This window comes from Oncorhynchus clarkii, chromosome 2 (genome assembly GCF_045791955.1).
Source record: "Oncorhynchus clarkii lewisi isolate Uvic-CL-2024 chromosome 2, UVic_Ocla_1.0, whole genome shotgun sequence".
In the NCBI taxonomy this organism is placed as follows: domain Eukaryota; kingdom Metazoa; phylum Chordata; class Actinopteri; order Salmoniformes; family Salmonidae; genus Oncorhynchus; species Oncorhynchus clarkii.
The window spans coordinates 78,740,103-78,764,110 of record NC_092148.1 but is presented as its reverse complement, the minus strand read 5'-3'; the positions used below and the strand labels follow the sequence as shown (position 1 = coordinate 78,764,110).

Sequence of the window (24,008 nt, the reverse complement as noted above, 5' to 3'; positions counted from 1 at the left end):
CAGAACGGTTAGCTTAAAATGTTGATAAACTATTAGGCTATTTCTTCACATTATAAGTGCAGCAATGGGCACATGGCAGTAGGCTACAAGAGTGAATGTTCCAAAATCCAATCAATCAGCGGGAAAATACCAATCCGGATAGGCTACCGCACGGCAAGCGGTAACCGGAGAGCCAAGTCTAAGACCAAAAGGCTCCTCAACAGCTTCTATCACCAAGCCATAAGACTGCTGAACAATTAATAAAATCGCCACTGGACAATTTACATTGATGGACCCCCCCCATTTTGTACACTGCTGCTACTCGCTGTTAATTATCTATGCATAGGCACTTCACCCCCACCTACATGTACAAATTACCTCAACTAACCTGTACCCCCGCACACGGACTTGGTACAGGTGCCCCCTGTATATAGCCTCGATATTGTTATTCTTATTGTGTTACTTTTTATTTTAGTCTACTTGGTAAATATTTTCTTAACCAACAGTGCATTTCAAGAAGAGTTAAGGGCTTGTAAGTAAGCATTTCACGGTAAAGTCTACACTTGTTGTATTCGGCGCATGTGACAAATAAAGTTTGATTTGATTTTGATATCGATTCACAAGTGATAATATATCATTCACAAGCGATAGGCTAATATTGGTCACCCATCAGATTAATTCAAGAACAATCTTGTCTTTACATATACTAAATAATATGTGTGAAATTTGTTTTGATTTAAAATGGACCATTATCATGCACCTGTTGGGGCAGGGGTTCATTTTCATGCTAGGTAGGCTATACTCTTGTTGTAAAGCGAAGCAATGTCCTTAATATTAGTAAAGTTGAGAAAATATAGTAGGCCTAGCCTTTAGAAAGCTAATGGGATCCTCCTCTTTTTAATAGAGGCCACCAAAACTAAGTTCTCACGCAATTGCATAGCCTATAGAAATGTTGCACAAGATGAGCTCATGGGCTCATAAATTGTTTGATTTTCAAATTACATTTGCTTGGGGTCAGAGTGATTAGAGGGACAATAGAGTGCTGAGTACCAGGCAGTTAGCAAGTTTGGTAGTCTACTAATGACCATCAGCAGCATCAGCTCTTGGAGAAGCCTAGTTACCGTGACTAAACAGTTACGTGGAATTTAACTGCGGTCATGTCTCGTGACCGCCAGTTTATCAGTAATACGGTCACCATAACAGCCCTAACTGAAACATGACGTGATTTATTGAAATATTGATTGGTGAAATCTGTTATGAATGTATTGTAATGTTTTTAAAATGTACAACTGCCTTAATTTTGCTGGACCCCAGGAAGAGTAGCTCCTGTCTTGTCAGCAGCTAACGGGGATCCATAATAAATACAAAATACACCCTTGAATAGTCACTTACCCTGCTTCCACAGAGTTGCTTAAACTCCTTGTTTACTGCTGGGACCACTGGGAGACATCATCTGTTGCCTACAAGATGACATAAGATAAAACATCAATAACCTATTTTCAACCATATTTTTAGCAGGGAGTCCCCAATTGAGATCAAGGTCTCTTTTGCAAAAAAGCCCTGCAAGGGAGCCCTGCAAAGGAATGAACAATTAGAATCTTCAGCGTAGCTCTTTCTTACCCTGGGTGAAGGAAGTGTTCAGGTCCCAGGCCTCTCTGCTGGACCGTCATGCCTTGGAAGTGGCCTTCAGTCTGGGGGTGTCTGTAAATGGCCATGCGGGTCTGTCCCGGGTGAAAGGGCAGGTGCTGGGGCCGCTGCAGGGCCTCCATGAGGTGAGGGTGGGGTCTCTGGGGAGTGTAGTGTCCACTAGGAAAGCCAGGCTGGCTAGGGTATGGAGGCCGAGAAATCATGTGGGGGGGTGGGGCCCCACCCTGCTGCATCCCAGGATGCACTGCTCGGGGGTCGTACAGGAAGTTGGCCACTTGAGGCAGGGGCTGGGAACTCCAGCGGCGTGCAGCAGCGTTGTGGCTGTCCAGGTCCAGGATCTCTTTAGGGCTCTCTGGCCGCTCTGAGGTCTCCTCCACCCGAGCATGCTGAGGCTTCATTGGGCTGCCAGCCTCCCTGCTCTCCTTCCCCGCAGAGCCTCCATGGAGGCCCTCGGGCAGGAGACTTGGGGACATCAAGCTGACCCCGGAGCCCTCAGAGCCCAGGGGGGAGCCCATGCTGCTGCCCTCCTTCAGGCACCCATTGACCTTGGCACTGGCTGCAGGCAGGTAGGTGTTGGAGGGCATGGGGTGGCGAGGCTGGTATTGCTGCTGCCTATGCCACTCCTCAGGTGGGTAGCCCCCCCGGCTGTTGCCCTGGGGCTGGGGGTATAAGTGTTGCTGCTGGTACTGGGGGTACATGTTGGTGTGGCCCTGGAGATGCTGCTGCTGGGCCATGTGGTATGGATAGGAAGCTCCTTGCTGGTGGTAGGTGGGGTAGCCGGCAGGGTTATGGTTTGGGTTCATGGTCTGGGGCATAGCTTGGTTTGGGTAAGGCTGCCGATTTGAAGGGGGCATGGGCCTGCCCATAGGTTGACCATAGTGTGGATGTGTTGGGCTGCCCATGGCTCCAGCAACCTGGCCCGGAGAGTGGGGAGGCATGGCTGGGATGTGACCAGGTGCTGGTCCCCTTGGCCCCAGACTGCCCTGGTTACCCAACTGTGTCTGTTGCACATTGGGACTGAACGACTGTTGTTTATAGATGCTGTTGGGAGGTCCAGACTTCATCATGCTGGGGTTACCAGAGCTGCCTCCAGAATCCCTTCTGCTAGTGGGCTCGCTGGGCCTCTGGTCTCCATGGTCGGCTGGGCTGGGCTGGGGAGGCAGCTGGGACACAGGGTGGCTGGGGGGCAGGGAGGTGAAAGGGGCTGGCTGTGGTGGACCAGGGCCAGGCTGGGCCCCTTGGGGGGCGCATTTTGGCATTCCATGCATGGGGCTTGGCTGTGGACCACGTTGAAGGGGATTCTGAGCCACATGTGGAGGTGTGTTCTGAGGGTTTTGGGATCCTTGCTGTGGGGCTTTCTGACTGATATGTTGAAGGATGTTTTGTTGCTGTGCATTCTGGATCATGTGTTGATGGGCGTTCTTAGGGTGAGGGGCATTTTCTGGGATTTGCCGAGTGGGGATCTGGGTTATATGCTGTGGAGCATTCTGGGAGTGCGGAGAGTTCTGGGAGGGAGGTGAATTGTGGGGGTGTGGAGGAGGAACAATGGAAGGGTTGTTCTGTTGAGTGGGAGTCTGGCAGACAGACTGTCCTCTTCTCTCCCCCTCCTGGTTGCCGGTTGTCTCTGAGCTCTGTGGGTGTCCTGGCCCAGACGCAGCCTGCTCCCCGGTCCCGCTACCCCTCTCCTGTGATCTGCCCAAGTTTGGAGCCGAGGGGCTCTGCATACCCCCAGTGGGGTGACTGGGAGGCTCTGTGGAACTATCCTGATCAGACTGGACGGGGGTTATCCGTGTTCCTGCATGGTTGTTGTTGGTCGTTTTGTGATCTGATGTGAACTCTGTTAGGACAGAGAATATAGAGGAAGGATGTTACAGTGAACACAAAGGATCCATTTGTTGAACATCTGAGTTTTCCTCTACAGACGGAGAACATGTTCTATTACTTTTCAAGGCACAGACTCAAAATGAACACCATCTTTGATTATATTTGTTCAAGAAATGTTTAGGGTTTGTCCTTTATATAAAACATATTCTTGCTTGTGTAGCTGCAGTGTGATGACATGTCATCTCAGTTCCACCCTCAAAGCAAGCCGCGAGACTTCATTGAAGTGATGAATACTTAGTCACTTACTGTGAAAAATTATTAACATCACATTGCAAAGAGACAGTTTGCTTATGAAATAGTCAGAACTTCAGACAAGTCTGAATATGATTTTTTTTGGAGGTAGACGAGGATCCAAGTTGATTTTCATAAAGCTTAGAGGGAGAGTTGTAAATCAAAGAAGATCATTCCTACCTTTGGGCTGCATGTCTGCGTGATGGGCAGGCTGGCTATCTGGGCCATTGTCTCTGGCAGGACGCAGCAGCTGAATTTCAGAGGGAGGTGGGTGCTGCGAGGACTGAGCTTGAGTTGGTGCGCTGCCAACTCCCTGTGGGGGCTGCTGCTGAAGGTTGCCCATGAGCTGGCGCGAGGAGCCAGCAGGGAGTCCGGTGGAGGAAGCAGACAGCTGCTGCAGGGCAATCATCTCTGGGCTCTCCAGCATGGAGGCCAGACGCTGCCGTGAGTCCTGATGAGGCATGGGAGGCCGCAGGGCCATGGGCCCCGGGGAGGTGCTGATGCCACAGGGCATCCTGTACTGGCTATTTGGGGGTGGGGGGTACCCTCCAGGGCCACCAGGCTGCTCTGGCCAGGGTTTGGGGCCCATGGGACGTGGACCCCCATGAAAATAGGGGTGCTGCTGATGGTTAGCCATATTCTGCTCCTGCATCCCAGGTCCACTGGGCCTCTGCTGGCCTTGGTGGTTCATCCCTGACCACATGCTAGGAGGCACGCCCATGCCTGGACGAAAGGCAGGGTAGTTGTGTTGTAGTGGGACGTCAGGCCCAGGGTAACGGTTCCCACCGGGGTGCATGGGGTGGCCGTCGGTGCGCTGGCGGGACGGGTACATGTTGCCTTCGGGCGTGGGGGTGCAGAGGCCCCCAGACTGGAGGGCCACAGGGCGGGGGCCCAGTGAGGGGCCGTGGGTGGGACCCATGTAGGGGTGCTGCTGCTGGTGGTGCTGGGGATGGAGAGGCCGGCCATCAGGCCCCACCTGGTATCTAGGGCCAATGTGGTGACCATCCCCCAGGTGTGGCTGGAATACAAGGACGTCTATCAGTATGTCTGCATAGCAGCAAATATAACCAACCAACGGTGACAGAGCAGTAACACACAAAATATTGTTCAGCTTGAGCACACTGTGAGCACAGCAGATAACAAGATAATTCCTCATCAGATATGTGAAAACTCCATGGGATCGTTTTCTTAGCTGATCTCACCTGCATGTTGTAATGTTGAGGCATGTGGTGAGCATTGGGGTCTCCAGGCCGGGGCATGTGTCCCTGTCCAGGGTGAGGGTAGGCGTAGCGGGGGTCCATGGCCATCCTCTGACCATACATGTGTGGACCAGGGGGGTGCTGGAGCTGCTGCAGAATGGATGACAGTTCAATATCTCATGTCTAAAATGTCATGCATTTATCTGTCCTTTATCTAAAATTACTCTTTTAACTGTTTCTCTTTATTAACTCCTACTGAAGTACTAAAGCACTATCTCCTATGTGAAATATTGTTTGACATGCCTGGCCTCCCTTTAAGCCTAAAAAATAACTACATATCAAATAAGCGTTCCTAGCTACCTGCTGTGCTGGGTGGTATAGATTCCCAGGGTGGGGTTGTCCATGTGGCATGCTGTGGGGGTGTGGGTGTCTGTTGGCCCAGTGGGTGGGAGGGGGGGGCTGGGCCACCTTGTTCCCCTCCTCCATGGCGGTGCTGCCCTTGCCCCCTGGATGTGTCCGTTTGCGCGAGGCATGCTCAGTGGCTCGGCCCAAGCACTCTGGCCCCGCCTGTTTGGGGCCTTTGCTCCGCCTCTTCTCCTTGCGGTCTTTCTCACGGTCCTCACCACACACGTGGAACTCTTCGTCCGTGTCACCGTCCTCCGACGGCAAGTGCTTGAGCAGGGCTCGGCTGAAACAGCGCTCCAGGGACTCCGCCATGATGCTGTACTCTGCCAAAAAACACAGACAGGCACACAGGGCTCATTCATCTGGCCAGTTAAACACAGACACAAATATCAGAGTATCATCTGAATGCCATTGCATAGACACACCCCAGCGTTGGGCGACAGGCTGACCAACCCAGAGGGCCGTAGTGTGGTTGACCCCTGGTCCCAGTGCCTCTCCCTGGGGTGAGCATTCAGACAGATGGATGACTCCAGACAGGGGTCTTAGCTAGGGGCTGGAATGTCTCTCTGGCAGGCAGGGTCTGGTGCACTGGAGCACAACTCAATCCCTCCCAATTCATCACTGTCAAATCTGTTAAGGCCAGAGCCACATTACAGCCCAGCTCTCCCCCAAAATTCTCTCCTCCTCCACTTAATCAAATTTATCTATTTCACATTCATAATTGAAGTCCAAAGTCAATCCCCAAAAAACGTTTTTCACATGCTAGAGGCATTTGAGGGACATCATGCGTGAGGTTAAGGTCAAAATGAAGTGTGTATTTACCACTGTCTTCCCCATTGTACTCCATGCAATTCTCAAACATGAGCTTCACGTCAGACACAAACTCCTCCTTGGCGATGTACTCCCCTTCATTCAGCTTCCTCTCGATGGTGGACAGGTCCATCGGAGTCTGAGGAGAAATCAGGGCTAACGTAAATTGCTACTTGTGGAATGGATGACATCAAATTAAAATGTGAAAAAAAACTCATAACCGAGGCATCTAACCTTCATTTGACAAAGTTTGGACCCGTCTTTTTCACTGTGATTTCGCTCACCTGAATGATCTCATTATAGTTGGGGGCATAGGATTCATCCACAGGCTCCAAGAAAGGCCAGGAGTCTTTGTGGGCTTTCAGGGCCTCCAACACTGTGGAGAACAGTTGTAGTCAAAATAGAAGCATCATCCTGGCTAACTGTCCAGAAGAATCTGCAGCAGGTCAATATGCTTCACACATACAGATATGTCTGTATGTGTCTACAATGATGATTGCATAGACAACAGGGCATATTATTTTACTTTACCTTTGTACAACGCTGTATAATCATCATCAATTTCATATCTGCAATAAAAGATTGAACATTTTCAAAACAAATCCACACTCTCCATAAATGACCAGTACTCTAGTGTTGAGTGGTAGTGTGCTCTTACAACGCTTTCGTCCTGCGGGCACGTTGGATGGGTGAGTGGGGCTCCAGGTGCAGCAGTTCGGGGGGCAGGTCCTTCCCCTGGGATATCAACCAGGCCTTCTCCTCACGCAGCTTCCGCCGCCGCGCTCGCTCTAGGGGACAGAGCAGAACACGGGAACCACAATGAATTACACACAACAGCATAAAGAATAGTGCACCAACGCTAGTGGTACTTCCTAGCCTCCTTACAGTTTCAAGGGCACTTGTTGCCCATCCGGCCATCTGCTGGTTCGCAGAGTCCATAAAAACCAGGCATAACATCACGAGAGACTGAAGGAGTTCGGGGAAGAGTGATTCATCAACCATCTTCTTGCAGGCATAGCTGATCAAAAGATGAGACAGAGGAGCACATATTGCTTTATCTTTCAACATGAAAGGCCGCCCCCTGCTGTGCGGATTAAAAGATGGAGGGTTGAGGCTCCAATCCACCCGAGACCAGGCAGCTCAGCCGGTCCTGCTGTTCATCTATAATACATTCATGAGGGTCGTTCAGCAGTTAATTAACCGTTGACAGATGATATCAGACGGAGGAAGAGACTCCTGTGATTCAAAGGGCTCAACATTCCCACTCTTTGCCCAATGCGGCACAGATGTAGGATCTAAAAATGTATGACTTATGCTACTCAGAATTTTCCTGCACCGCAAGAAATGCAGATGCAGATGAGCTTCTTGATGTACATAAATTGGCTGAAAAGCCACAGCAACACACTGTTACATGCGGACCACACCGCGCGTGCATGATGATTTTGTCCACCCACACCAGACGCGATCATGACACGCAGGTAGAAATATCAAAATGAGAGCCAACTATATTAATTTGGGGACAGGTCGAAAAGCATGAAATATTTATGGCAATTTAGCTAGCTAGCTTGTGTTGATAGCTAATTTGTATTGGGATATAAACATTAGGTGGTTATTGTACCGGACAAGTAATCCACAGATAAAAGGGTACAACAAGGACGTATCTAGTAGTTGCTCCTCCTGCAGGCTTCATCTGACTTTATATGGTGGTTGGCAACCAACTTTAAAGTGCATTATCACCACCAACTGGATTGGAGTGTGGACCTTTCAATTACCCACGTAGGTATATGCTCCTAAAAAACAATGAGATTAGAGGCAGGACTTGCAGCACGTCAAGTGTCACAAATATAACTAAGTTCTATTTTACCACAGGCTACAAAGATGCTTGTTGACGCGGGTGCAATGATTGAATAACGTGCGTGTACATTTATTTTGCAACACCCGCGCACGCGAGCGGTGTGGTCAGCATGTTATATTAATTAAGAGTAGTACACTTTTCATGTAGCTTACTTTTAGCCAGCTAATAACCTAACTGCCGATCAAGCAACATTATGGACTAAATGTTAAAATCCTGTTGCTGCAGGATTATTTTGCTGTGACAATATAGGTCAAATTAAGATCCTACCCCGGTATAATTCACAACCAGGGGCAGTGGCAACGGTACCGGCAATAAAAATGCAGAGGTGTGCGCGAGTTTGGCTGTCCTTTAGAATCCATCATGTTGTCTTTGATCCCGGAGTCTATTAGTGTAACACTCCGAGCCTCACCCCGTCTACCCCTCCCAGCTCCACTACTCACCCTCCACAGCTTTGACTCTCTCCTGCTCCTCTCTCTGACGCTCCTCCTGAAGCAGCATCTCCTCCTCTCGTTTCTGCTCTGCCAGCAGGGCCTGCCTGTCCATGTCCACATCCCTCTGTTTCTGCTGCTCCACGTCAGCTATGGCTTGCAGCGTGTCCTGGGTCACACAGGAAACTATCAGTCCACTGGGTCTCACAGGAGACAGGACACACTAAGAACACCAAGAACCATCTATACACAAACACACAGCTGGTCTCACCTCCTCCTCTTGGCTCATGCGTTTCTCAGAGAGCCGGTAAGAGCTGCGTACTGGGGTGGGGTCCAGCAGCCTCTGCTTCTGCTCATTCTCCTGGAGAGGCAAAATAATCAAGATTAAAACACAAATAAGTGGGTTCGTTATTCACACTTGTAAAAAAATAAATCACACGCAGTCGCATTGATCAAGTAATGCTTCCACGGGAGCCAAAACCCAAGCAGACCCTGGGGAATCCTCTTTGCTCTTCCTGCAGAGCTGTGAGGAGAGGGGTCACATGCCCTTTGGCAATTCAGGCTCTGTTCCTCCCCACCCCCTAACTACCCCACTTTAAACCACACCCACCGCACTACCCACCACCCAGGGGGTCTCTGACTAACCAAACTCCTCCATGCTCCCCATGATATTAATAATCAAATGTAACAATTACCACTAAAAGCCAGGGGAGTGGGGGTGGGCTGTTTCTTGTGTGTGTTCATTTGCAAACAGATCGTAGCATTGCCACTTCATGAAAAAGCCTATATTGCAGCAATTACTAAGTAAGTTACATTATTTTTTTGTTCCCAAATCCTGTCCATGAGTTTTAAAATTGGTTGCAGAATACAACCCGTTAACATTTATACACAGACTACAACATGGAAGAAAAAAACTACAGAAGGAAGCGAGGAGTTTCTATATCTGTCAGGGAATTGGCTTGGTGCTTCCTGTCAGAGCCCATCAGATGACCGGGCCTGTGAACACCACCAGGGCTAGCCCCTTTCCCCTTTTAGAGTTCTGCCTGCCAGCAGCATGTGAACATGTTTGAGCAAGGCAGGTAGCTCCACTGGTGCTTATGGCCGCCGCCACCACAACTAGAGGGGGTGTCAAAGTGCTGAATAAGCTACAGCTCCCATCCTCCAGTCTTCTCTCTCTGCACCGCAGCACCAGCATGTCCCGGGGCTCCTCTGCTCTGCATTACCCACAGCACTTAATACCACACAGGAGATGGAGTGCCTCTGGTGTCGCCACTTAAGTGGTCGTCAATTCTGCAGCGCATAGGGCCGTCAATCAAGAGGCTCCATCCCACCTCAAGGTGAGCGCCTGCCTCCCGTCAGCGCCCCCAACAAATGGCTGTGATGGCCAGGGCTGTGGACGGGAACTGGAGGAATCCACGCTAGTGTGCGCTCACACACGCTACACATACTCTGTACTGCCAGAGCCTGCACCCGGTGGGAAGGGAATGTTCAGCAGCTTGAGAACTGTGAATATGTCCAGAAAGATACCAGCCAGGCATGCTGGCCGTGAAGGACAGGTCACCATCGGGTGATCATTAGAGAATGACCCCATGCCGACAGAATGGCCAAAGGGCTTTAGACCGGCACAGACGGGCAGGCTGTGTTGGGTTTCTATAGCAACAGGGCCAGTATGTGTTATCAGACAAGAGGACACTAGGAAATGGTGGGCTAGGGATAGCAGCCACCACCAATCAGAATGTGCTCGTCTCGCAACAGATATACTGTCCAACTACGTATCCTCAAAGATAAATGAGTATGCAATGTCTTAAAAGGGCAGCGTTTGAACAGTTAAAACATGGCGTCAATCTCCCAAGGCGAGTCTCATTCCCCAGAAGAAAAACGAGTGATAAATGAGCATCCCCAGCCCCGACTGTCACGCCAGCAGCAGCTGCACACAGGGCAACTGGTCCACAGTGAAAGACAGACATGCTTTGGGCCCAAGGCTCTGTAGGGTTTAGAAGCTGGTGTTCTGGGCAAGCAGAGACCAGTCCGCCTCCACACCTGTAGGTACATCACACAGCCTCCCTCCCAGCCTCCACTTCCCAACGCCTCCTGGAGTCAATGTCTGAATGAAGAGTGAGGAGAGAAGAGAGCTGTCTGACCTTGAGCTCGATCATGCTGCTGATCTCAGGGAGGAAGTTCTGGCTGATGATGCGGTAGAGGTGGCGGTCCTGGGGGGACGTTTTGTCCTTGATGCTCTCAGCCAGACTGGCCCACTGCTCCTCTGTGTCACACACCAGGGACCAGGTGCCACGCTCGCGGTCTGGACGGACAGACACATCATGGTCAACATGAGTCCCAATCGTCAGCATCAATATACATCTCTAGTCAGAAGTAGAAGTCGACCATGTTTGATAGCTTTGTCTTTTTGCTCTCACCTGTGCCTGAGTGCAGACCTTCCAGTCCATTCTCCTTCTTCACTTCGCTCTCCACCTCACTGAAACAAAAGGACAGCCCGTTAGGTATTTACCATGCACTCCAAAGCATTGCATGAACAAGGACTGGGGAACAAAGCTGGTGAAAATATTTGTTTCTCTGGAGACATTTTGTTTGAGAGCGGAGAGAACTGAGACCACAAAGGAGAGACCCTGCTGCTGGTCACCTTAGCTGGATCTCCTCCACTTTCTTCTTTGGTGGTCTTCCTCTTTTCCTCTTCTCTGCTGGTTTGATCACAAGGGCTTCACTGTGGGGGGACAAAATCATGAAAAACAAATATCCGCCCACACTTTAAATTACACAGGCCTTTTTCCTGTGTAGCTATTACCGGAGTGTAATTAACCGTGTAATTAACCTCTAACAGGCTAACAAGTACATGTAGTTACGGAGAATAACTAACTATGTTGGTGCCCACTTTGTCCTTCCTTAGAAAACATAATTTGCAGTAGGAAGTGCTACTGTTTACATAGGTCATTGCATTACAAAAACCAGAACGCATATATAAATGCGCACACACACACACACACACACACACAGTAAAGTATCAGAGAATCCAAAAAATAGAAAACATGGTTATATACGCTAGCATTGTGCTCACATACTGCGACCTCTATTGGTGAATTATGGGCAAGCAAAACCATTCAACGTCTACAACTGATGTCCTATGGCGCAACCCTTACCGGAGCTGCTCTGCTTTCCTCTTGACCGGGTCCTCTTTGTACATGCGGGTACCATAGAAGTACCAATAGAGGGTACCGTTCCCATCTTGACCCAACGGCTCCACGCGCAGGCTGTCCGCATCCAAGCCCTGGGATCAAACATTGCATGGATTAATAATGTACAGTACCAGTCAACAGTTTGGACAAACCTACAAGCGTTTTTATTTTTTTTCTATTTTTTAATAGGGAAGACATCAAAACTACGAAATAACACGTATGGAATCATGTAGTAACCAAAAAAAAAAAAAAGTAAAACAAATCTAAATATATTTTATATTTGAGTTTCTTCCAAGTAGCCACCCTTTGCCTTGATGACAGCTTTGCACACTCTTGGCATTCTCAACCAGCTTCAAGAGGAATGCTTTCCACATATGCTGAGCACTTGTTGGCTGCTTTTCCTTCACTTCGCAGTCCAAATCATCTCAATTGGGTTGAGGTCGGGTGATTGTGGAGGCCAGGTCATCTGATGCAGCACTCCATCACTCTCCTTCTTGGTCAAATAGCACTTACACAGCCTGGTGGTGTGTTTTGGATCATTGTCCTGTTTAAAAACAAATGATAGTCCCAACTAAGCCCAAACCAGATGGGATGGCGTATCGCTGCAGAATGCTGTGGTAGTCATGCTGGTTAAGTGTGCCTTGAATTCTAAATAAAATCACTGTCAGTGTCACCAGCAAAGCACCCCCACACCATTACACCTCCTCCTCCATGCTTCACGGTGGGAACCACACACGCGGAGATCATCCATTCACATACTCTGTGTCTCACAAAGACATGGCGGTTGGAACCAAAAATCGCAAATTTGGACTCATCGGACAGATTTCCACGGTCTAATTGCTCGTGTTCTTTAGGACAAGCAAGTCACTTCTTATTGGTGTCCTTTAGTGTTTTCTTTGCAGCAATTTGACCATGAAGGCCTGATTCACACAGTCTCCTCTGAACAGGAGGCGGCAGGTAGCCTAGTGGTTAGAGCGTTGGTCCAGTAACCGAAAGGTTGCTAGATCGAATCACCGAGCTGACCAGGTAAAACTTTGTTGTTCTGCCCCTGAACGAGGCAGTTCACCCACTGTTCCTAGGCTGTCATTGTAAAATAAGAATTTGTTCTTAACTGACTAGTAAAATAAAAAAGGTTAAATAAAATAAAACATAAAAAAACAGTTGATGTTGAGATGTGTCTTACTTGAACTCTGTCAAGCATTTATCTGGGCTGGTAACTTATGAATTTATCCTCTGCAGCAGATGTAACTCTGGGTCTTCCATTCCAGTGATGGTCCTCATGAGAGCCAGTTTCATCACCATGATGGTTTTTGCGACTGCACATACATTTTTTTTTTTTTGGCATCGACTGACCTTCATGTCTTAAAGTAATGATGGACTGTCGTTTCTCTTTGCATATTTGAGCTGTTCTTGCCATAATATGGACTTGGTCTTTTACCTGATAGGGCTATCTTCTGTATACCACCCCTACCTTGTCACAACAACTGATTGGCGCAAACGCATTAAGAAGGAAAGAAATTGCACAAATGAACTTTTAACAAGGCACACCTGTTAATTGAAATGCATTCCAGGTGACTACCTCATGAAGCTGGTTGAGAGAATGCCAACAGTGTGCAAAGCTGTCATCAAGGCAAAGGGTGGCTACTTTGAAGAATCTCAAATATATTTTGATTTGTTTAACACTTTTGGTTACTACGTTATTTCATAGATTTGATATCTTCACTATTATTCTACAATGTGGAAAATAGTAAAAATAAAGAAAAACCCTGGAATGAGTAGGTGTGTCCAAACTTATGACTGGTACTGTACATAATTCACTTCATCAGGTTAGATAGCACTTCTTCAGACAGTCACCATAAATGGCATCACAATAATTCACCATAACTACAGCTAACTACAACAAAAAAAAGTGTTTATCCAGTTTTTTTTTACCGTTTTCCCCATGCTAACTCTGACACAGTCATAACAGGAGTTAAACAAGGCGCAGACTTGCGGTAACCGGTGTACTCTCTGTGTGTGTGTGTGTGTGTGTGCGCGCGCGCGCAGTACCTTGAGCAGGTCGAAGACATCGGCAGCGTCCAGGCGGTAGTCACACAGCCTGTGCAGCAGTTCCACCTGTGTGCGTGGGGCCAGCTCCTCAAAGGGCCCCTGGCGCAGCGGGTTAGGCTTCCCCTCCTCCAACTCCCAGCGGTAGTTGATGATGTCGTCCAGGTAATCGCTGAATGCCTGGGGGCTGAAGGGGAGAGGAGTGATTAGTCCCATATGTTTTCCCACACCTAGTAAAGTGTCGCCATTAATCTCTGAGACAATGACATGCTAGTATGACAATACAATAGTAAGGAGGGCTGGGTATTAACAAAACCATATTGAGATCTACTGCAGTGAATTTAGTTGGAGCAAACTAGTCAAGGATAATTTTGTTGTTTCTAACCCATTCATGTCACATACTTAATATCTTCAACTAGAAGTCATTAATTCTCAAATGCCTACTGTTCTTATAGTGTCAAAAGGTCAAAACTTGGAACATGTACTTTGTATTGATACCAATCTAGGCAGTTAAAATGAATACTGATTGGGCGATGGTTGGACAGAAATTACAACACAATAATCCCCCTAATATAAAGACCTTCGAAGAGACCATTGGGATCTGACAATAGCAGCACCATTATTCACTCACTTCCAAATCCTTGTCCTTAAAGTTAAGAAAAGTAGGCTGTCCATTGTGATAATCATGAAATAATTCAAGCTGCCATACCGTAGTAGTTCGAGGAAAAAGGAATGTGAAAAGAAAGCCATTTTGTTTGCATTTGAGTGGGTTTGTATTAGTGACGCACCAATATCGATATCCTATATTTTCCTTGCCAAAAAAACCTGATACTGATAACTGATATTAAACATTTTAGCGGCCTTTTAAGCATTCTAGTACAGTTAAATAGTTAACACACACACGCAGCGGTCGAAGGCACTGCATCTCAGTGCAAGAGGCATCACCACAGTCCCTGGTTCGAATCCAGGCTGTATCACATCCGGCAGTGATTGGGAGTTCCATAGGGAGGCGCACAATTGGCCCAGCGTCATCCGGGTTTGGCTGGGTAGGACGTCATTGTAAATATGATTTTGTTCTTAATGACGTGCCTAGTTAATTAAAAGGTTACACACACACACCAAAAAGTTATTTTGTTGGCATTTACGTATGTCCCCATTACCAGTAAAACATAATCAAAACCAATTTCTATCACTTACTTGCTGTGCTGTTTCGTTGTTCATTTGTTCAGTCGTTTCATTCTCAACCAGGATTTCATCATACATATCAAGCAGTGAAGTTTCAGCTCTCTGTCCGTGGCCTCTCTTCCTCCGTGCGCACTGTCACTGTGTCTGTCACTGTTTCCATCTTGTCCAGCTGTGTATGTAACATTTCACAAAAACCCTGTTTCTTGTCTGCATCGAAGTAGCGGTCCTTGTACATAGCGTTGAGCATGGTGGCGACACAGCAAAGAGAAAATGCCACCGAATCGCTTGTTCACAGCCTGTGTGGGCAGTTTTGTTGCCGGGGCAAACTGTCAAGGGCAACTGTTTCATTCATTCATTAGAATACAAATACTACACTAAACAATGATATAAAACGCAACATGTAAAGTGTTTGTCCCATGTTTCATGCGCTGGAAAAAAGATCCCAGAAATGTTCCATATAAACATAAAGCTTCTCAAATTTTGTGCACATTTGATTACATCCCTGTTAGTTTTGTTGAGCAGGCGTTTCAATGCATTGACAGAGGGTATCACATCTGCTGCAGGCACAGTTGATGAGCTGATTTCTCCAGTCAGTTGTTTGAATGGAACTAGCATGTTCATGTTTCCAAGTTTCAAACATGTTCGCAAAAGCCATTGAAATTGCAGCAGCGGTATGACAACCAGCATATTGATGAGCATGCAATAAGACTTTCCTTAATCCTCGATGACCCACTGTGCTGTCAGACTCAGCATGCTCATGGGGCTGATATCACTGGTCCAAATGTCAGTCGTGAAGCTAATAGCAGTGATGCTATTACTGTGTAACTCCAGTCGTGAAACATCTGAAAAAATGTGCCCCCTCCCAAAAAAAGTGTACTGGTGCTCAACCAGTCGGCGAAAGCCAACATCACCCATGATAGAGAACAGTTGATTGTCAAGGGCTATGGATTTCGCCTTTGAGTTGTCTCGCTGAAATGATCTTACTCATTCAAATGACTGCTCAACTTGTTGACTGCTCGATCCATACAGCAGACATTGTGGGCTAGGTTAAGAATGCTGTGTTGCACGAGTAAGCGCAGAATTTTACGTAGCGTCATTACGTCATGTACCTTCATTATATACAAAGATGTTCTAATCTGTGTTATATAGGTATGCACGTCAGTTTTGACATCGGTTTTGCACACCGCCGTTAAACTAGATATCAGGCCGATTCTAATATGTTCAACGATATATCGGTGGATCCCTAGTTTGTATCATTGTTCTAAGTTGGATGCTGGTAAATAAAATGTTGGTTCTGGGCCAGACTTGTCTGAATAATCTGGAACTCTTCAGATCCCGCTCAGTTGCATAGAAACAAGGAGTCAGGGCAGGGGTGAGTGCCAACGCAACAAGCGAAAAAGAGAAAGAAAATAGCTTATCTTGAAAGAGCAGTGTGCACGTTCAGACAGCTGCAGCCCCCCCCCCCCCCCCCCCCCCCCCCCCCCCCCCCCCCATTCTCTGCTAACACACCACCACCCCCCTCTCCAGCTGCACCGGAGCGTTTAACGAGTGCGGATGAAAAGTGCAGCTCCGTGAAAGGCCAGAGCCAAACAGCCACCCCCGAGATGCCAGTGGCTGTCCAGCCCAATAAGGCCAGCCCGGGTGCGGAAACTGGATCAGTCCTAACCTCTCTCCCCAATCACAGGCAGACTGGTGCCTGGCCCGCTAGTGCTGATGGAGCAAGAGCAGGGCGCTCACTTATCAACAGTGAGTAAATGTCTTACTAAATTCTGGTGTACGTGGAGATTCTAGGATGTGCATGCGCCACAAATTATTGGTATTGATCAAACTGTCACACGCAACATATACAGTGGGGCAAAAAGTATTCAGTCAGCCACCAATTGTGCAAGTTCTCCCACTTAAAAAGATGAGAGGCCTGTAATTTTCATCATAGGTACACTTCAACTATGACAGACAAAATGAGAAAAAAAATTCCAGAAAATCACATTGTAGGATTTTTTATGAATTTATTTGCAAATTATGGTGGAAAATAAGTATAAACACCCTGTTGGAACTGGGCCATGATAGTTCCTAAAAGACAGTGCCATGGCAAATTTTTATCAACATTTCTGTACAGGTGTGGGCAGAATGGTACAGTGACCCCCCCCCCCCCCCCCCCCCCCCAAAATGCATGCCGCCTAGCGAGCCGCGCATTCTTACAAGACTGATTGTCCTTTCGAACAATTTAAAAGTAAAATGTTAAACCCACACATCTATGCAAAAGACAAATTGTTCGTTCAATATTTTGTTTCTCAATACATGATTGTGTTTCTATTAGCTTACCATTACTGCAATTTGAGCAAACACTTCAAAAAAACAATAATCCTATTTGCTTGCAATACAGTTGATCAACCTTCTAGAAGTTGTGTGCACACATGGCTTGAGAGTAGCGTGAATATATGCACTCTCATCAAGCTCAAAATTTGAATACCAACCTTTGCAGAAAAACTGGCACAAGCAAAGGTTTTGAGTATTTTTTGTGTGCACACACCTTTGATCAATGAGGACCCAGAAGAGGTGGTGGTAGTGGGTGGAGGACACTTTTGGACTAGAACATTCATTTTACTTTCCTGTGCTCTTCCCACTCCCTATCTCACACATACTCATCAAATGAACTATCCCCCACCAGGGAAAAATCTTCCTAAACCTAGCTTCCTTCGTGAGAACTCTCACTCAGTTGTAAAGGCTGATTTCAACACAAGCTGTTCCCATTCTGATGTGCTCACTACTAACAGGGTTTGTGACTCAAACTTCCTGTGTTTCACTGTGTGCAGGCTAGAGGTCGACCGATTAATCGGAATGGCCGATTAATTAGGGCCGATTTCAAGTTTCCATAACAATCGGAAATCAGTATTTTTGGACACCGATTTTTTTACACCGTTATTTAATCTTTATTTAACTAGGCAAGTCAGTTAAGAACACATTCTTATTTTCAATGGCGGCCTAGGAACGGTGGGTTAACTGCCTCGTTCAGGGGCAGAACTTCACATTATCAGCTCGGGGGATCCAATCTTGCAACCTTACAGTTAACTAGTCCAACGTGCTAACCACCTGCCTCTCATTGCACTCCACGAGGAGACTGCCTGTTACGTGAATGTAGTAAGCCAAGGTAAGTTGCTAGCTAGCATTAAACTTATCTTATAAAAAAAAATATCAATCAATCATAAATCACTAGTTAACTACACATGGTTGATGATATTACTAGTTTATCTAGCGTGTCCTGCGTTGCATATAATCGATGCGGTGCGTATTGTTGCTCCAATGTGTACCTAACCATGAACATCAATGCCTTTCTTAAAATCAATACACAGACGTATATATTTCTAAACCTGCATATTTTGCTAAAAGAAATCCAGGTTAGCAGGCAATATTAACCAGGTGAAATTGTGTCACTTCTCTTGCGTTCATTGCTTGCAGAGTCTGTGTATATGCCACCGTTTGGGCCACCTATTTTGCCAGAATTTTACATAATTATGACATAACATTGAAGGTTGTGCAATGTAACAGGAATATTTAGATTTATGGATGCCAGCCGTTAGATAAAATACGGAATGGTTCCGTATTTCACTGAAAGAATAAACGTCTTGTTTTCAAGATGATAGTTTCCAGATTCTACCATATTAAAGACCTAAGGCTCGTATTTCTGTGTGTTATTATGTTATAACTAAGTCTATGATTTGATAGAGCAGTTTGACCGAGCGGTGGTAGGCAGCAGCAGGCTCGTAAGCATTCATTCAAACAGCACTTTCGTGCGTTTTGCCAGCAGCTCTTCGTTGTGCGTCAAGCATTACGCTGTTTATGACTTCAAGCCTATCAACCTCCGAGATTAGGATGGTGTAACGATGTGATGTGAAATGGCTAGCTAGTTAGCGAGGTGCGCGCCAATAGCGTTTCAAACGTCACTCGCTCTGAGACTTGGAGTAGTTGTTCCCCTTGCTCTGCATGGGTAACGCTGCTTCGAGGGTGGCTGTTGTCGTTGTGTTCCTGGTTCGAGCCCAGGTAGGAGCGAGGAGAGGTACGGAAGCTATACTGTTACACTGGCAATACTAAAGTGCCTATAAGAACATCCAATAGTCAAAGGTATATGAAATACAAATGGTATAGAGAGAAATAGTCCTATAATTCCTATAATAACTACAACCTAAATCTTCTTACCCGGGAATATTGAAGACTCTTGTTAAAAGGAACCACCAGCTTTCATATGTTCTCATGTTCTGAGCAAGGAAGGAACTTAAAATGTTAGCTTTCTTACATGGCACATATTGCACTTTTACTTTCTTCTCCAACACTTTGTTTTTGCATTATTTAAACATGCTTCACAATTTATTTGAGGCTAAATTGATTTTATCAATGTATTATATTAAATAAAAATAAGTGTTCATTCAGTATTGTTGTAATTGTCATTATTACAACAACAAAAAACAAACAACAAAAATGTATTAAATCGGTATCGGCTTTTTTTTGGGTCCTCCAGTAATCGGTATCGGCGTTGAAAAATGATAAACGTTTCGACCTCTAGTGTAGGCCCATACGGGCCCCTGGATGTTGTCACCAAGATGGGGAAGATAACAGACCAACATTGAGTTACAAGAAAGGTACAGTGCCTTGCGAAAGTATTCGGCCCCCTTGAACTTTGCGACCTTTTGCCACATTTCAGGCTTCAAACATAAAGATATAAAACTGTATTGTTTTGTGAAGAATCAACAACAAGTGGGACACAATCATGAAGTGGAACGACATTTATTGGATATTTCAAACTTTTTTAACAAATCAAAAACTGAAAAATTGGGCGTGCAAAATTATTCAGCCCCTTTACTTTCAGTGCAGCAAACTTTCTCCAGAAGTTCAGTGAGGATCTCTGAATGATCCAATGTTGACCTAAATGACTAATGATGATAAATACAATCCACCTGTGTGTAATCAAGTCTCCGTATAAATGCACCTGTACTGTGATAGTCTCAGAGGTCCGTTAAAGGCGCAGAGAGCATCATGAAGAACAAAGAACACACCAGGCAGGTCCGAGATACTGTTGTGAAGAAGTTTAAAGCCGGATTTGGATACAAAAAGATTTCCCAAGCTTTAAACATCCCAAGGAGCACTGTGCAAGCGATAATATTGAAATGGAAGGAGTATCAGACCACTGCAAATCTACCAAGACCTGGCCGTCCCTCTAAACTTTCAGCTCATACAAGGAGAAGACTGATCAGAGATGCAGCCAAGAGGCCCATGATCACTCTGGATGAACTGCAGAGATCTACAGCTGAGGTGGGAGACTCTGTCCATAGGACAACAATCAGTCGTATATTGCACAAATCTGGCCTTTATGGAAGAGTGGCAAGAAGAAAGCCATTTCTTAAAGATATCCATAAAAAGTGTTGTTTAAAGTTTGCCACAAGCCACCTGGAAGACACACCAAACATGTGGAAGAAGGTGCTCTTGTCAGATAAAACCAAAATTGAACTTTTTGGCAACAATGCAAAACGTTATGTTTGGCGTAAAAGCAACACAGCTCATCAACCTGAACACACCATCCCCACTGTCAAACATGGTAGTGGCAGCATCATGGTTTGGGCCTGCTTTTCTTCAGCAGGGACAGGGAAGATGGTTAAAATTGATGGGAAGATGGATGGTGCCAAATACAGGACCATTCTGGAAGAAAACCTGATGGAGTCTGCAAAAGACCTGAGACTGGGACGGAGATTTGTCTTCCAACAAGACAATGATCCAAAACATAAAGCAAAATCTACAGTGGAATGGTTCAAAAATAAACATATCCAGGTGTTAGAATGGCTAAGTCAAAGTCCAGACCTGAATCCAATCGAGAATCTGTGGAAAGAACTGAAAACTGCTGTTCACAAATGCTCTCCATCCAACCTCACTGAGCTCGAGCTGTTTTGCAAGGAGGAATGGGAAAAAAATTCAGTCTCTCGATGTGCAAAACTGATAGAGACATACCCCAAGCGACTTACAGCTGTAATCGCAGCAAAAGGTGGCGCTACAAAGTATTAACTTAAGGGGGCTGAATAATTTTGCACGCCCAATTTTTCAGTTTTTGATTTGTTAAAAAAGCTTGAAATATCCAATAAATGTCGTTCCACTTCATGATTGTGTCCCACTTGTTGTTGATTCTTCACAAAAAAAATACAGTTTTATATCTTTATGTTTGAAGCCTGAAATGTGGCAAAAGGTCGCAAAGTTCAAGGGAGCCGAATACTTTCGCAAGGCACTGTAAATGCTGCTGTGTGCTAGTGAGCGAAAAAAGGTAGACCTAGTCAATCTTAAAATAATAAAAATGAAATAAAGGATGTGGGAAGGCTGGGGGTACTACTTACGTGATGTCTGTGCGCTGGTAGCATCCTTGCAGCAGTGAGACGAGGAGGTCAGCCAGAAAGTCTATGTCCTGCTTCTGTAGTGCCTCTTCCAGCTCCTACCACACAGACACACACAGCAGGGAGAAGAGGTCAGCCAATGAGTTATATGGAGATCCTCTTTTTAAGGTACGCAAAAATATTTGTTTTAAAGTCAGCATATAACATTTTATGGTTGGTATTAGTCACAGGTAGGCACGTAAAAAAAAAATCTGTGTGATTCCAAAGTGATACGGATGCCCTGGAGTAAAACGGTAGGAGGTGATGAGAATTTAGGGTTTCCAAGACACCGTTTGACATTTTCAATGAAACAGGAGCTCTCGTAGCAAAACTTTGTTGAAGTGTGGATATTGGAACTAGTAAATTGTCAGAGCCATAGGGGACCAGAATCAGGCAGTATTTCACCTCGAGTCGAATACGCTTCATCATGACAAACAACCATACTAGATAGGCTGCGTGTAGGGACTGGTTAGGGTGATTGAGTTGCTGTGGGGAGGGGGGGACGGGACGGGACTAGCTCACAGGTTCTCAGAGGAGTCCTTTCTGCCAGCGGTTGGATGGGAGGTTCAAGTTCAACCCTGACCCCTCTCCTGCCTGGCATTGTGTGGCCACTATTGAGGGTTTATGAAGCGGCAGTAACCAGGAGAGCAAACTCTAAAGGCCCTGAAAGAGCCAAGGAGAGACGGCAGCAGGAGCCTAAGGCCACCGTACAGATCGGCCCCCCTCTCCTCCACTGTTACCCAGCATGCTTGCTCTCTCCCCGGGATACCCAACGGCCCTCAGCTACAGAGCAGAGGCTGGGCAGAGACAAGGGAGGCTGAGGGCAAAAAACACTAATGCAAATTGCTCTATCAGCCAAGTCTCCATTTTACTTAACCTTTCTTCCCACTTTCCTAGGATGCAAAGCCACCCTTCAGAATTGGCTATTCCACTTAAAAAGTAATCCGTCTGCAGCTGACCTCCCCACCACTCCCTTCTGTCTCCATCTACAGAATTCACTTCTAAATTCTCTGCATAAAACACATCTCCCCTCCACCAACAAACCTCCCCAAAGAAAAAGCACGGTGACAGTCCAGAATTAACTGAAGGGTGAGGAGGCCCATTTCATTGTGCAGCCACAGCCTGCAGATTGCTGCCTCTCTCTAGATAAAACCCATCTAAGTGCTGGGGTCACTGGGGGGTCAGCCTCCACACCTCTTGGCTGTGGAGAAGCAAGGAAGCTAGGAGTCAACCATCAGCAGGATGAAAAACATGGGGGAGGGAGAGAGAGTGCTTTAAAAACAGGATAAGTTGGATGTTTCTGCTATGGGATAAAAAATAAAAAAAATCAGATAGCTACTCAGGACTGGTTGGTGGTGCAACAGAAACATGCCAGAGCTGGCTGGGCTGATTCTTTATCTCCAAGTCCTATTATTTAAAAAAGCAGAGTTCATTAAACTGCTTGAGCACATTTCAAATGACCAATTTAAAAACCTATTGATCATGGTGGAAAATTAGACAGATTCTAATGGATCTAAAGAATAATTAAATATGAAGAGCCTGGGAGGAGGGAAGCTCACAACCTTGGGAGGGCCTGGAACTGGGGTGCCAGAAACCACAATAACATACACTAGGGTAAAAAGTTTTAGAACACCTACACATTAAGTGTTTCTTTATTTTTACTATTTTCTACATTGTAGAATAAGAGTGAAGACATCAAAACTATGAAATAACACATATGGAATCATGTAGTAACCAAAAAAAGTGTTTTGAGCTGTTCTTGCCATAATATGGACTATCGTAACTATTGTCACAACATCACTGATTTGCTCAAACGCGTTGAGGAAAGAAATTCCATAAATTAACTTAAGGCACACCTGTTAATTGACATGCATTCCATGTGACTCCATCTTGAGGCTTTGGGCTCCCGATTGGCACCGTGGTCTAAGACACTGCATCTCAGTGCAAGAAGAGTCATTACATTCCCTGGTTCAAATCCAGCCGTGATTGGTTGGTGCACAATTGGCGTAGCGTCGTCCAGGTTTGGCCGTCATTGTAAATAAGAATTTGTTTTGAACTGACTTGCCTAGTTAAAAAAAAAATGTAATGAAAAAACTTTGGTTGATAGAATGCCAAGAGTTTGAAGAATTTACAGTTGAAGTCGGAAGCTCACATACATTTAAACTCCGTTTTTCACAATTCCTGACATTTGAATCCTAGCAAAAATTCCCTGTCTTAGTTAGGATCACCACTTTATTTTAAGAATGTGAAATGTCAGAATAATAGTAGAGAGAATGATTTATTTCAGCTTTCCTTTTATCACATTCCCAGTGGGTCACAAGTTTACCTACACTCAATTAGTATTTGGTAGCATTGACTTTAAATTGTTTAACGATCAAATGTTTTGTGTAGCCTTCCACAAGCTTCCCACAATAAGTTGGGTGAATTTTGGCCCATTCCTCCTGACAGAGCTGGTGTAACAGAGTCAGGTTTGTAGGCCTCCTAACTCACATGCTTTTTCAGTTCTGCCCACAAATTTTCTATAGGATTGGGGTCAGGGCTTTGTGATGGCCACTCCAATACCTTGACTTTGTTGTCCTTAAGCCAGTTTACCACAACTTTGGAAGTATGCTTGGGGTCAAATCCATTTGGAAAACCCACGTGTGACCAAGCTTTAACTTCCTGACTGATGTCTTGAGATGTTGCTTCAATATATCCACATAAATTTTCCTGCCTCATGACGCCATCTATTTTGTGAAGTG

At 46.0% G+C, this 24,008-nt stretch overlaps 1 protein-coding gene across 2 annotated transcripts in view; it reads right to left on the bottom strand.

The window, feature by feature from the left end:
• The window catches only part of LOC139374326 (chromatin remodeling regulator CECR2-like), a 53,157-nt gene that overhangs the window by 4,112 nt on the left and 25,037 nt on the right, over positions 1-24,008 (bottom strand). The window contains exons 2-18 of one of the 2 annotated variants that reach the window (XM_071115360.1): positions 21,232-21,326; positions 13,679-13,862; positions 11,594-11,721; positions 11,080-11,160; positions 10,856-10,914; positions 10,580-10,740; positions 8,710-8,799; positions 8,451-8,607; positions 6,814-6,943; positions 6,687-6,724; positions 6,440-6,531; positions 6,168-6,294; positions 5,301-5,668; positions 4,944-5,090; positions 3,922-4,759; positions 1,600-3,463; positions 1,372-1,439 (exon numbers count right to left, since the gene is read on the bottom strand). In XM_071115360.1, coding sequence (XP_070971461.1) covers positions 1,391-1,439; positions 1,600-3,463; positions 3,922-4,759; positions 4,944-5,090; positions 5,301-5,668; positions 6,168-6,294; positions 6,440-6,531; positions 6,687-6,724; positions 6,814-6,943; positions 8,451-8,607; positions 8,710-8,799; positions 10,580-10,740; positions 10,856-10,914; positions 11,080-11,160; positions 11,594-11,721; positions 13,679-13,862; positions 21,232-21,326 — 4,608 coding nt within the window. In that variant the 3' untranslated portion in view covers positions 1,372-1,390. The remainder of the gene's footprint in view (positions 1-1,371; positions 1,440-1,599; positions 3,464-3,921; positions 4,760-4,943; positions 5,091-5,300; positions 5,669-6,167; positions 6,295-6,439; positions 6,532-6,686; positions 6,725-6,813; positions 6,944-8,450; positions 8,608-8,709; positions 8,800-10,579; positions 10,741-10,855; positions 10,915-11,079; positions 11,161-11,593; positions 11,722-13,678; positions 13,863-21,231; positions 21,327-24,008) is intronic. The other variant, XM_071115369.1, reaches the window with a different exon arrangement.